Raw genomic sequence first — 13,999 nt, forward strand, 5'->3', positions numbered from 1 at the left:
AAATGTTACAGTGGGACATTTGTTTATATTGACAGCTTATTTTTAACTGACAATAGACATACTACATAGAGAATTGCTGCTAAATGAACAGCGCAATTTGAGTGGAAAGCTATTATACAAAGTGTCTGCCCCTAACTTATACGATGTAAAACATAAGCAAAGCAGATTGAGCAACCAGGTCTTAATCTTTACATTTTGGTGTACAGAATTTCATTCCTTTCCAATAGTGTCGTTTCTGCTTGATTATTGACATGTAATATTTGAAAACTGTTTGTGGACTAGAAGTAGTAGGAACATATGTGCAGGACTAGGTCATTCAGCCCATTGAACTTGCTCTGCCATTCAATACGATCATGTCTGGACCCCCTCCAATGCCTTTCTCCCCATATAATATCTCAGTCCTTTATGTTATTGCTAATTAGAAATGTCAATATTTGCCTTAAACCTATTCGATGACTGTGCTTCCACAGGCCCTCTGGCATTAAGAATTCCAAAGATTCACTGAGTAAAATATTCTCCTCATTGATCCTAAGTGGCTTCCCTCTTATTTTGAAATTGTGTCCCATGGTTCTACCACCTCAATGCCCTGCATACACTCTGGTTATCCCTTTAAGGATTTTGTAGGTTTCAACGAGACCCCCTCATCCCTTGCAACTCTAGGGAATATAGGCCCAGTTTCCCCAATCTCTCATCATAGGACAAAGTAACAAGCTTGCTGAAACCCTGTTACAGTCCCTCTATGGAAATAATATCCTTCCTCAGGGAAGGGGCCCAAAACTGCACTCTGTAGTTCTATACAATTGAAGCAAGACTTTGCTACTCAAAACCTCTTGTAATAGAGGCTAACACCGCTAACTTCCTAATTGTTTGCTGCACCTGCATGTTGACTTTGTGAATTTTTGAGACCCAGGTCCCTTTGTATGTTGATGCTTTCTAATCTCTTGTCATTTATGAAAAACTCCACACATCTGTTCCGATGACTTTAGATTTTCCCACGTTATGGTGCATGTGCCATGTTGCCCATTAATAAGTCTGTCCAAATCCCTTTGAAGCTGCATTGCATCATCATTGCAGCACACATTCCCACCCAGCTTTGCATCATCCACAAACTCGGAAATATTACAATTAATCCCCGCATCTAAATTACTGAAGAATTGTGAAGAACTGGGACCCAAGCAGTGATCCTTGTAGTATCCCACTGGTTGCAATCTGTCAATGTGAGAATAACTCCTGTTAGAACATAATTAATTCATGCCAGTATATTACCACCTATCCCATGTGTTTTAATTTTGCTAACCGACCACCTGTGGAGGACTTTATCAAAAACCTTCTGAAAATCCAAGTATATGACACCCACCAATTCTCCTTTTATCAATTATGTTAGTAACATCCTCAAAAAATCCCCTAATGGATTCATCAAGCACGATTTCCCATTCGTAAATCCATGTTGAGTATGCTCAATCGGATCATTTCTATCCAAGTGTCTATTTAACACATCCTTTATAACAGATTCAAGCTTTTTGTAATATTTAGTAGTTGAATGCATGACTCTTCCCATAAATTTGAGGTAAGGTGTGTTAAATGTGACAAAACTCACCAGACAACTTTTGGTGTTCTCTGTAGATTACTGTATTGACCTTTGTAGAAATATGGAGAATGCTATTCTGATTATGAATTTAATATTTTGTTTCCTTGCTCCAGATTTCGGTGTGAGTGCATTCTTAGCAACAGGAGGTGACATGACCAGGAATAAAGTGAGGAAGACCTTTGTGGGCACACCTTGCTGGATGGCACCTGAAGTCATGGAGCAGGTAAGGCACACTTTATTCACATCAGAACATAAATCTTTTTTAAATTCTCGCAATAAACGTTTGGAACTGAATAACATGATGAGTTTAAAGTTACGTAATCTAACAATCCCAGATTCAGTCTTTGACCTGAGCTCAGCAAATGAGATGGTTGGGGCATGCTGCTATTTGCCAGAGGAGGGGAAACTTTGGCCAGGCCCTTTATTTTGTGTGGTTGTCATTCTGTGGGGTCCTACTGGAAACGGCATGTGTGGCCGCTAGGTGATAACAGCAGCAGGATTGGGTGTGAAGCCATCAATTATCTCAAATAGCTTACCAATGGACTCAGAAGTGTGGCAAGTTGCTGGAGGGATGCGATCACCAGCATCACTATAAAGCAGCACCTTCAAACACTCAACAAGAAAGCTAGACCAAAAACACTTCTGACACCAAGCTTTAAAAAGTGAACGTGAATAATGTCTTTATTTTCACTTGTTGCCATTACTTTTCCAATCTCCTTCTGCCAACCTCTTCCCCTCACTTTGTTGAAACCAAGACTTATACTGTTTCCTACTCGACACCTCTTTTTCACAGGACCTCAGAACTGTGGAATTGCTCACCTACTTTAGTTTTCTTTCCTCCTACATGCCACAGGCAAATTCAAACTTGCACTTGGAATTGCATATCCAGTGCTTACTAAGTTACACTCTTGCTAGTATCCCACACTTGTACTTTGTTCCTCACCTCAATTTCTTAATTTAAAAATGATTCCTGGCGTTTAAGGAGATGATAATTAAGGCATATATGATACGATTCTGGGATTAATTTCGAGTAAGATGCATGTAATACGAAACTTGCAAGGTAATTCTGTTTATCCTTTGCCTCAACAGGTTAGAGGCTACGACTTCAAAGCAGACATTTGGAGTTTTGGAATTACAGCCATTGAACTGGCTACAGGAGCAGCTCCTTATCATAAATACCCACCAATGAAGGTAGGATCACTGCCTTATCCAATAGTTGTAGGTTTTCATTTACATTTCGGGATTGTTGGACATCACTTCAAATAAAAATTCCATCAACCGAAAATTGCTGGGAGCATATAGTAGATTAATTGGTATAGGTCAAAGAAAATTTGTTAAATTTAATAGTCATAGAAGTTTACAGCACTGAAAGATGTCACTTGATGCATGGTTTTTGATTTCTCTAACAATCAGACTGCTGATCTCTTCCACTGTATCATCATCTGCTTCAGATATTTACCCACTTTTCCCTTGTAAGTTGAATGGGCCCATGCCTCAGCAGCGCCCTCTGGCAAAGTGACTGTCATGACATCAGGGCATCCAAAACTGCTTTCACAGCCCATGAGGTACTCTTGAAGTGTAGCCACTGTTTTATTACAGGGAATTCCTTGTGTAAATAAATTTCTCCTAATCTCTTCCCTCACTCAGTTTGAGTGACCATTTAATATTGATGAACCCTCATCACTGATTCTCCAAACATAAAGAATAGAATTTCCCTATTGAAACTGTTAATTTTAAAAACCTTCATTCATTCTTTTGATCTTTTCTGTTCCGATGGAAATAGTCCCACGTATCTCTCCACTATTGTCGCCCTTTCCTGGACTTTTTGAAGAGTTTGTGCGCCTGCACCCATGTTGTCAGGAAAAATATTTGAAAGCAAGGAAGTGAGTGCCCTCCAATTCCGCAGAGGCAAAATGAGATTGAAGTTTCTTTGTTCACCTATTTTATTCAAGCATATGCAGGGAAGCTATACCAATACAAGACATCATTCTTGTACGGATGTACAATAATCATTTACATTTACCAAACACTAATTACGCATCCTTTTCTCTAATCTCTACCCAATTGTGTATGTTTACATGCACACAGCTAAGTTACTTCATTATATTCTAAGCATGTGTCCATGTGATTATAATATTCAATCACTATTAGGGCATTCAGGCATAGTACTTTAACCCTTTTTTACTCTAACACATGACTACTTGTGGTTAGTCCAGCCTCCTCTCTTCATTTCTTTAACCTCTTCTATATTTGAGCCCCTTTTAACTTCAGTCATAACCTTCTGTTTATTGTTTTACTTAATACTTCAGGTCATTTAATTTCATTTGCATTTTGCACTAAACCTGTGCAAGACGAGAACAACTTGCATTTATTTAACAATCTCAGGACGCCCCAAAACCAATGAAGCATTCCTTTTGAATTGTAATGGCTATTGACATTTAGGAAATGCTGCAGCTAATTTGCACGCAGCAGAGTCCAACAATGGTGATAATTATCAGGTTTTAGTTTATTTTTCAGTGATACTTGCAGGGTATATTTTGGTCAGGACACTGATATTCTGATTTGAAATAGTGCAATGTAATCTTTTGGGTCCATCTGAGGGGTCAGTTCTGGTTTCAGGTGTCTCTCACAAAGGATGGCACCTCTGACAGTTGAGAGTCGCAGAGTGGTTAACACTGCTGCCTGACAGCGCCAGGGACCCAGATTCGGTTCCGGCCTTGGGTGACGACTGCCTGTGTGGAGGTTGCATGTTCTCTCCATGTCTGGGTGCTCCGGTTTCCTCCCACAGTGCAAAGATGTGCGGGTTAGGTGGATTGGCCACGGTAAATGTGCAGGGTTACGGGGATGGGGCAGGGGAGAGGGCATGGATAAGATACTCTGTCAGATAATTGGTGCAGACTTGATGGACCGAACGGCCGCCTCCTGTACTGTGGGGATTCTATGATGCAGATTGGTGAGGATGAGATCAAGTGTGTTTTTCCCTCTTGGTTCCCTCACTCTGTGCCACAGACTCGGACTCACAGCTATCTCCTTTAGCTAGTTCGGAGGAAACTTCTGTGCTGTGGCCTCATCATTCTTCCTAAATGGAATAGATTCAGAAAAGATTAACAGCTTAAAACTGGGCATCCAAGATACACTGGTCACCAGCAGCAGCAGAATTCTATTCAATTTGTAATTTCATGGCTTTGCGCTCCATTACTATCAAGTCAGGGAATCGATCCTGGTTCAATGAGGAGTGTAAGAGAACATGCCAGTGGACAGAACTAAAAATGAGTTGTCAACCTGGTGGAACTACAACACAGCACTACATGTATGACAGTAGCAGAAGTGGTATGCAGACAGAGCTAAGCAATCACACAAGCAATGGAGCAATGCTGTCACATTGGGTGTGAATAGTGGTGGACAATTAAGTACCAGAGGAGAAGGTTCCAAAAAGCTACTACATTGGCGATGGTGGAGTCCAGTGCATAAATGCAAAGGATAAGCCTGAAGCATTTGTAACAATCTTCAGCCAGGAGTGTTGAGTGGATCATAGATGCTAATCTTTGGTCAATTTGATCCACTCCATGTGATATGAAGAAATGGCTGCTGGCACTGAATTCAACAAAGGCAATGGGTCCTGACCACATTCCTAAACTGGCGACCCCTGAAGGAGCAATGGCAAGAGACACATGGGAGCCCCACCACCTGCAAATTTCCCTCCAAGCCAAAGACCATCCTGACTTTGAATGATATCACTCTTCCTTCAATAGCTTGGTCAGTCCTGGAACTTGCTCCATAACTGCACTGAGAGTACCTGCACATTAACTGAGCCATTCAAAATGGTGCAGTGGTTAGTATTGATGCCTCAGCGCCAGGGGCCCAGGTTTGATTCCAGCCTTGGGTGACTCTGCAGAGTTTGCACATTCTCTCTCTCTCTCCGTGTGAGTTTCCTCCGGGTGCTCCAGTTTCCTCCCACAGTCCAAAGATGTGCAAGTTAGGTGGATTGGACATGCTAAATTGCCCCTTTTTAAAAAATGAATCTTGGCTGTTGTCTTGCAATTCCTATGTTCACTTCTTTCTCCATTACCTGGTTGCCTCTGGTTACTTGAACAATACTAGTTGCCTGTACTATAACACGTTCAAAGAAGCTCACCTCATGACTTCCCAAAGTTAGTCTACCATCTGCAGACACAGTAATGCACCCCCACACCCCCCACAAACTTTCCTATTCTAATAACATTCGCAGCCTGACGCCATCCAGGATTAATTAGCACACCTCTACATTAATTTTCACGCCCACCATCATAACATCTACAAGATGCACTGCAGCATTTTGCCAAGATTGCTTCAACATCACCTTCCAAACCCACGACGTCTACTACCTAGAAGAGCACCAGGTGCATAGAAACACCATCATATGAAAATTCCCCTCCAAGTCCTATAACATCCTCCCTGACTTTGAAATATATATCACCTGTCACTACCTCAGCCTCTTGTAACTCCATCCCTAAGGGCAATGTGTTTAGCTAGACCATACGGATTGGAGTGGTTCAAGAAGGCAGCTCACTGACATCTTAACTGCAGTTCGGGATGGGCAATAAATGCTACCTTTCCAGTGATGTATAAATCCCTTGAATGAACAAAAAATAAATTAGACTTTGGCTCTGCATCTTGGTGGAAGTGTAGAATTCAGTATGAATATATTTTTCAGAAAAATAAATTTTAAAAAAAATCTTTGATCCGGTTGTGTGGCCATGGCACATGTTGTTCCACAGTGATAGCTTTATAAACTTGAATAAGCAACCTCTTTGTTATCTGTAATGCTTTCTCCTTGTTTAGGTTTTAATGTTGACTCTCCAGAATGATCCACCCTCATTGGAGACAGGTGTGCAGGATAAGGAAATGGTCAAAAAGTATGGCAAATCCTTTAGGAAGATGATTTCACAATGTCTACAGAAAGATCCAGAGAAAAGGTAAAAATCAGAGAATTGCCTTGCTCTCGCTCCAGTTTCTATATTCTGAGATCAGCAATCTGGAAATATATTCTGGATTGGTGAATTAAGTTGGCATGAATGTAACAATCATCAATAAACACCCTGCACATGCTCTAAAATTGTTGTGGAAACAGTAATGAACAAGAATTAGCATTTATATAATGTAATTATCCTAAGATGCTATGCAAGAACATAATCAGACAAAAAGACATGTAGCTGTTCTAATCCTGGATATTTAGTGGCTTATAGTAACAGGTTTTTTTGAAAAAGAAAGTATGTTTCTATTTTATCTCAGCTGGCAAAAGAACCATTAAGTACTCTTGAATACCTAGTGAGCTGCAGCATGTTTCCATCTCTCCCTCTGGTACCTGGCTTCTGCTTGGTATTTCTCTGCTTTAATCCAGAACTTAATTTTGGGGGATGAATGACCTGATTAATCTCTTAGCATGAAATTACTTTGTGTCCTAAAAACATAACATCCCTCACCAAGGTGTGGTTGCCAAATACCTTTCACTAAAGATTTGTGGCAATCATTCATGTTGAATACTTGGCAATGATTTTTCTCATCCAGAACAGACATTACAGCAGAGTCTGGTTCTGCCATATCCTATGCTTTAGACCAGTAGTAGCACCCTCACTTCTGAGTTCGATTGTGGATTCAAATCTTGCTCCAAAGACTTGGGCACAAAATCCCGGCTGATATATCAGTGTAGTACTGAGGGAGTGTAGGGTCCCACAGCATCATTCCAATACCATTCAAGCAAAGCATATGGCTAGTACTTTGTTGCTGTTTGAGAGACTTCACTGTTCACATATTAGCTGTTGTGTTTCTTACATTACAGCAATGATTGTTTCAGAAGTGGAAAATGGCTGCAAAGTGCTTTAAGATATTGAGGTTTTAAAAAGCACTATGTAACAGTGAGTTTGAGTTCTATTGGGTGTCATTTCATAAAGATCATTAGTGGAGTCCTTGAACAGGTTTTCCCTTTGTGACTCTAGATTCCTGTGGCCAACAGTAGCACCCTGACTATGGCCTCAGCTGGGATCCAACTCAGCAGAGACCAAAAATCAAAGGAGAAGCTGTTGCTAAATTTGCTGATGAGACAAAGATAGGTAGGAAAGCAAGATGTGAAGAGGACATGAAGCTACAAAAGGATTCATATAGGTTAAGTGCGTGGGCAAAGATCTGGCAAAATGGGAGTATAATGTGGCCAAGTGCGAAATTGTCCTTGGCAGGAAAAATAAAAAAGCGTATTATTTAAACAGGGAGAAATTGCAGAGAGAAGCAGAATGATCTAAGTGTACTACTGCATGAATTGCAAAAGGGTAGTATGAAGGTACAGCAAGTAATTAAAGAAGCTAATAGAATATTATTGTTTATTGTGAGTGGATTTGAATACAAAATTGGGGAGGTTATGCTTCCACTATAGAGTGCATTGGTGAGGCCACATCTGGAGTATTGTGTACAGTATTGGTCTCCTATTTAAGGAAGAATGTAAATTCATTGGCAGCAGTTCAGAGAAGGTTTACTAGATTAATACCTGGAATGGGTGGGTTATTTTATGGGAAAAGATTAGACAGCTAGGCTTGTTTCCCCTGGAGTTTGGAAGAGTAAAACATGCCTTGTATAAAATCCTGAGGGGTCTTGACAAAGTGGATGTGAAAATGATGTTTCCTCTTGTGGGAAAATCTCGAACTAGGGGTCACCCATTTAAAACTATTGAAGTAATTTTTTTTTGAGGATCAGGAGTCTTTGGAACTTTCTTCCTCAAGGCAGTGGAAGCAGAGCAGAGGTAGATCAATTCTTAATCAGAGGGAAGTAAAAGGTTATCAAGGATATGTGGAGTTGAGGCTACTATCCTCAGTAGCCTCAATAAGATCAGCTATGATCTTATTAAATGGTGAAGCAGGCTCAAGGGGCCCAGTGACCTCCTAATTCATATGTTTGCATGTATTTCCACGGTCAAAAGGGTCAATAACCAGAAGAGACAAATTTAAGATAGTTGGTAGAAGAGCCAGAGAGAAGACAAGAATTATTTGATTGCAGCAAGGAATGAATGTCAGAAAAGATGATGGAAGCAGATTCAATAGTAATTTTCAAAATGGAATTGAATGTAAACTTGAAAATGAAATGTTTGTTTGGATATGGGAAAACAGTGGAAATGTAGGACTTGAAGTAGGATAACTCTTTCAAAGAATTGGCTAGTCACAATGGGCTGAATGACCTTCTGTGCTGAGATTCCATAAAAACTGAGATGTTTCTGGTCTCTATGGTGAGAACTGGAGAAATGGCTATAAATGATTACTGCATGTTTTAATGCCCCGAACTCAGCATTGCTTGGATTATTTTGTTTGCTATTTCAATTCTCATGAAACCATAAAAACGTTTGCACATTTTTTAATGTAAATATAAAATTTTTATAGATTGGATTGTAAACTATAATTCACGGTTGTAAATGCTGTCTGCTTTCAGAGTTAGTCTTATTGAACATTCTGGAACAATGTACTCATGCCCACGCAATGTTCTGCATTTGTCAAATGTGACCTTAGCGTAGGCAGTGTAATTATCAGGTCTATAATGGATCAAAGCAGAGGTTCCACCTCTGTCTATTTATTGTCATTTATTTATTAGTGAATATGATGTTGTGATCAAACCTTATAACCTCCTTTACTAAACTAGTGTATAATTAATCAGTGCCCCCATTGCACAACTTACAGATGTACCGCATTCAGAATGTTGACAAAAGGTATGAAAATCGAGGTATAAAGGCCATTTTAGCATTAAGCGCAATAGTAGCTATTTTCATAAAAACAAAATGCTGCTTTTGCTAGAAATCTGAAAAAAAGGGAAAAAGTTAGAAATATTCAACACATCTGGCAAATGTGTGAAGACCTGACAAAAGCCACAGACCTGAACTTGCTTTTCTCCCTTGCCATACACTGCCATATTTTTGTAGCTGTTTCTGGTTAATCTTGAGCTTCTCCTCCACTTTCCTGCCGCCTTCACATATGCCGCAATCCTTTGACTAGCAGGGATGGGATGGGTTGAATGGCCTAATTCTGTGTGGAAATATTTCTATGATTATCTCTCGAATCCCTTTTATACCCTTGCTTCAACAACCCTCTTGGTAACCTGTTGCTGATTTGGTTCTTTCCAAATTACAGTCACTCCCTACTTGCTAAATTTTTAATTTGCTTTGTGGCTTTTGAACCCTATCTGTCTGTCTGTCTGAACAATTTGCCTGGATCTAGGGTATTCCTGTCACTTCAGTCGAGATGAAAATGATCTCTCATGGCAGGAGATGTTAGTGGTTTGCAGGTTTATTTAATATGTGGAGATCTGCAATCCTCCATTGCAGGCAGCTATCCTGTTGACGATGGCTATGTATTCACGCAGTACTGCATTCTGCTGATTACAGTGCCTTTCAATTGACACAGCAAACTAGACAGGATGCCAATCTTAAAATCCCCTCTGGAGCTACTCACTGATGGGTTCCAAAGCTGACGACATATTTTCTTTCTCTGGAATAGGAAAGACAAATGTTGAAATAAGACTGTTAGTCGAGCATGATGTTTTATCTCTTTCTCTCTCTCTCTCTCCCCCTCGCACCCCCCTCCCAAACTCTGGATCCTGTTGTTCCCTTCTCCTTTGAATGTGCTGACTCAAGCTGTGAAAACTATTAAGGTATTTACCTCTCGCTTGTAGAAGGGAAGTTCCTGACATTCTGCTGAATCACTTGTTTCCTGTAGCAGAGAAAATCATCTCACAGTGTGGCTTCAGACTTTCCAGAAGATCCTCCAAACATGGTCTTTGTGCCAGGCAAATTTAAGAAAAAGGTCAAGAATAACACCAGGGACCTTTCATTGCAGATCAAAGTATTTGACTCAGTAAAGTGCAAAACTCTGTGCTCCACCAATTTGGATGTCCAAGAAACTTCTTCACAATTCTGCAATTGCTTCGTGATGGTATGACTCCAACTGTCCCGAATGGAAAATCTGAAACGGATGACTTCAGAATTTCATGCAGGGTCAGGCAAGACTGTGTGATGGGCCCTGTACTACTAGTTACATATGTAATGGTGACTATTCACTTTGCCAAAGACCAGCTACCCTCTGGTGTCAGTATTAAATACCGGCTCAATGGAAATCACTTTAATCTCAGTTGCCTCGGTACCAAACTAAACTGGAGTGGTGTCGCACTTCACCAGATTTGCAATCTACTCTTGACCACCTCTTAAATTCTGCATAAAATGAATTTGGTCTGTCATTGAAAAGAGCAAAACTTGTAAATCAATCCACATCTGGTCAGCCAAATATCCCTTCTACAACACATGATAGTTAAAATCTGTATACGTTGAGTATTCATGATGTGGAGATGCCGGCGTTGGACTGGGGTGAACACTAAGAAGTCTCACAACACCAGGTTAAAGTCCAACAGGTTTATTTGGTAGCAAATACCATAAGCTTTCGGAGCGCTGCTCCTTCGTCCGATGGAGTGGAAATATGAAAACATTTCCACTCCATCTGACGAAGGAGCAGCGCTCCGAAAGCTTATGGTATTTGCTACCAAATAAACCTGTTGGACTTTAACCTGGTGTTGTGAGACTTCTTACTACGTTGAGTATTCCCATACTTTGGCAACCTCCTCTCTCAAGGTTGCAATTGATGAAATCTGACACCAGATCAACTGTGCCAGTTAAGCTTTCTACACATTTTGGCAGTGAGTATTTGACAAAATGACCTTCGCAAGTCAACAAAAGGCCAAGTGTCACCACATTTCTGTACTGCAGTGAGACCTGGTCAATGTATCAGCGACACAAGCGTACTAGAGAAATTCCATTAACGGTATCTAGAACGCTCCAACAGATTCCATGAGAGGACTGTCAAAACAGACACTGGTGGCCTCCTTGCGGCCAAATCTACAAACATTCAGGATCATTTTCTGTGTACTGGCCACTGTTTACATGGCTGAAAAAGCACTTCCTACCAGGTCCTATTCCCATAATTTTCAACTGGTTAGCATTCAAGGGGAGAAAGCAAACACTTCAAGGACACTCTGGAGTATTTCTTGAATGCAGCAGCATTGACCTTAATAACAAGAGGAACTTGCTACCAATCGTTCAGAATGGTGAAACTTGCTCATCCAGCTGTCATGTTTGATAATGACGAGGCGCAGTGGTGACAGATGAGGAAAGAAAAGGAACCAAATCCTGCACCCCCCACTACCCTGTGTGACAATCACACGAAGGTACATGGCAGAAATGCACAACCCTGAGTAGACATCATCCTTGAATTGAGGGACAACTAACTTCAAGTCAAGCTGCCTTGTACCTCAGGTGGCCGGAGGTGTATTTAATTACGCAAGTGGACAATTTTCATGCAAGGTCCTCAGCAGGCCAGCACACAGTGCATAGATAAGGATCTAATTGAATGCTGGAATGAATTTGAGGTGCTGAATGACTTGCTGCTTTTACATCCTATTGTCCGAGTAATGCCTTCTGAGGTGATCTAGCACTCAGCCACATCAACAATTGCATCATTGAGAAGATTCATCACCATCGTCTTCTCAGAGCAACTAGAGATGTGCAATTCGAGGAGCAAGGTATAGTCGCCATAGTCCCAGGTGACCATAGGCTGCTCTTTCTTTAAAAGGGAGAGCTTACTGGTGGTGATGTAACCAGAGGATCACCACACCTCAGGCAAGGGGCAAGGTTAAGAAGGCAAGGCTTCATGAATAAGCTAAAGTGGTATAGGAATTGAAACCATGCTATTGGAGTCACTCGACATCTTGAACCGGCCGTCCAGCCAACTGAGCTATCTGACTCCTGAATTCAAGTAGCATGCTAGTGTTGACAGGATAATCTGCATATGATTGATAGCCTGCTGAGGTTCATAGTGTCCATTTGGATGATTAATAGAACATTACAAATGATCATCTTTTTGACAGATCACCAGCCTTCTCTGATTACCTGGCATAAACGATCAAAATTTCTTCCGTTCTGTAACACACGAGTGTTGCAAAGGCTTATCATGTTTGACAAATTTCAGACAGGCCGAATCTATTAATCAACCAGGTTCAGCAAATCAAGGACCAACCAATTTGGTTGTGTTGCTCTCTCCTAATTGGATTTTTTTCTTCTTAATTTCAGGCCCACAGCAGCAGAATTTTTAAAACACAAGTTTTTCCAAAAAGCTAAGGTAAGCTATCACATCATGCTGTTATGTCTGTTAATAAACATTGCAATTGGGTTGTTGTAGTTAATGGGTTTCCTGAGCAAATATAGGAAATCGTATCAACTTTTAAAAAAAATACATCCATGGGATGTAGGCATCGTTGCCAAGGTCAGTATTTATTCCCCATAACTAATTACCTTTGAGACAATGATGGTAAGTTGGCCTTTTCAGTTACTGCAGTCTTTATAGGGAAGGTGTTTCCACTGTGCTGTTAGGGATTCTTAGGATTTTGACACAGTAAGCTTGAAGGAATGTTATATTTCCAAGTCAGGGTGGTTTGCGACTTGGAGGAAAATTTGCAGCTGTTGTTCCCACACACTGCTGCCCTTTTACTTGAAGGTGGTGTTGTAAAAGCCTGAGCAAGAAGCTGTGGTGCATCTTTTATAGACAGTACATGGTGCTTCTGGTGGAGGTGGATGGGATGCCAGTTCAGTGAGCTGCTTTATCCTGGAAGGTGTTGAGTTTCTTGACTATTGTCCAAGTGAATGGGGTATTCTGTCACTCCTGACTTGTGCCTTGTAGACTGTAGACAGAGCAATTAGGAAAAGAGTCACTCCATAGAACCATAGAATCCCAAAAGTGACAATGGAGGCTATTTGGCCATCGAGTCTGCACTGACTCTCCGAAAAAGCATCTTGCCCGGCTCCCTGGTGCTGTGAAGTAGTAGTTCCAACTATGCCACCATGCTGTCCTGCAGAATATTTATCCTCTAATCTCATGTAGCTATTAAATTTGTGAGTGGTTCAGTTTCTGGTTAGTGGTGGCCCTTAAGGAAATCTGACCACAATAAAACCTTTAATGGCAAAGGGAGATAATTAAGTTGGAGATGATTATTACTTGAAACCTGTGTGATGCAAATGTTACTGGTCACTATCAGTCCAAGCCCAAGTGTTATCTGGTTATCTTGTTGCGTGAAGGCACAGTTTGCTTCACTATCTGAAGACATGCAAATTAAACTGAGCACTGAAATCATCGGTGATCATTTCGCTTTTTTGATTAGATTTATTCTTGTCACATGTATTAGTATACAGTGAAAAGCATTGTTTCTTGTGCATTATACAGACAAAACATTCCATACATAGTGAAGGAAAGGAAAGGGTGCAGAATGTATTCAGTTGTAGCTCGGGTGTAGAGAAAGATCAGCTTAATACGAGGTAGGTCCATTCAAAAGTCTGATGGCAGCAGGGAAGAAGCTGTTTTT

General features: G+C 40.7%; 1 protein-coding gene across 1 annotated transcript in view; it reads left to right on the plus strand.

Annotated features, from left to right (window-relative positions):
- The window catches only part of oxsr1b (oxidative stress responsive kinase 1b), a 172,819-nt gene that overhangs the window by 116,547 nt on the left and 42,273 nt on the right, over window positions 1–13,999 (plus strand). Inside the window, exons 6-9 of the mRNA XM_078215842.1 lie at window positions 1,702–1,811; window positions 2,678–2,779; window positions 6,410–6,543; window positions 12,714–12,762. Of these exons, the coding sequence (XP_078071968.1) occupies window positions 1,702–1,811; window positions 2,678–2,779; window positions 6,410–6,543; window positions 12,714–12,762 (395 nt within the window). The remainder of the gene's footprint in view (window positions 1–1,701; window positions 1,812–2,677; window positions 2,780–6,409; window positions 6,544–12,713; window positions 12,763–13,999) is intronic.

Source organism: Mustelus asterias, chromosome 7 (assembly GCF_964213995.1).
Source record: "Mustelus asterias chromosome 7, sMusAst1.hap1.1, whole genome shotgun sequence".
Classification (NCBI taxonomy): Eukaryota; Metazoa; Chordata; class Chondrichthyes; order Carcharhiniformes; family Triakidae; genus Mustelus; species Mustelus asterias.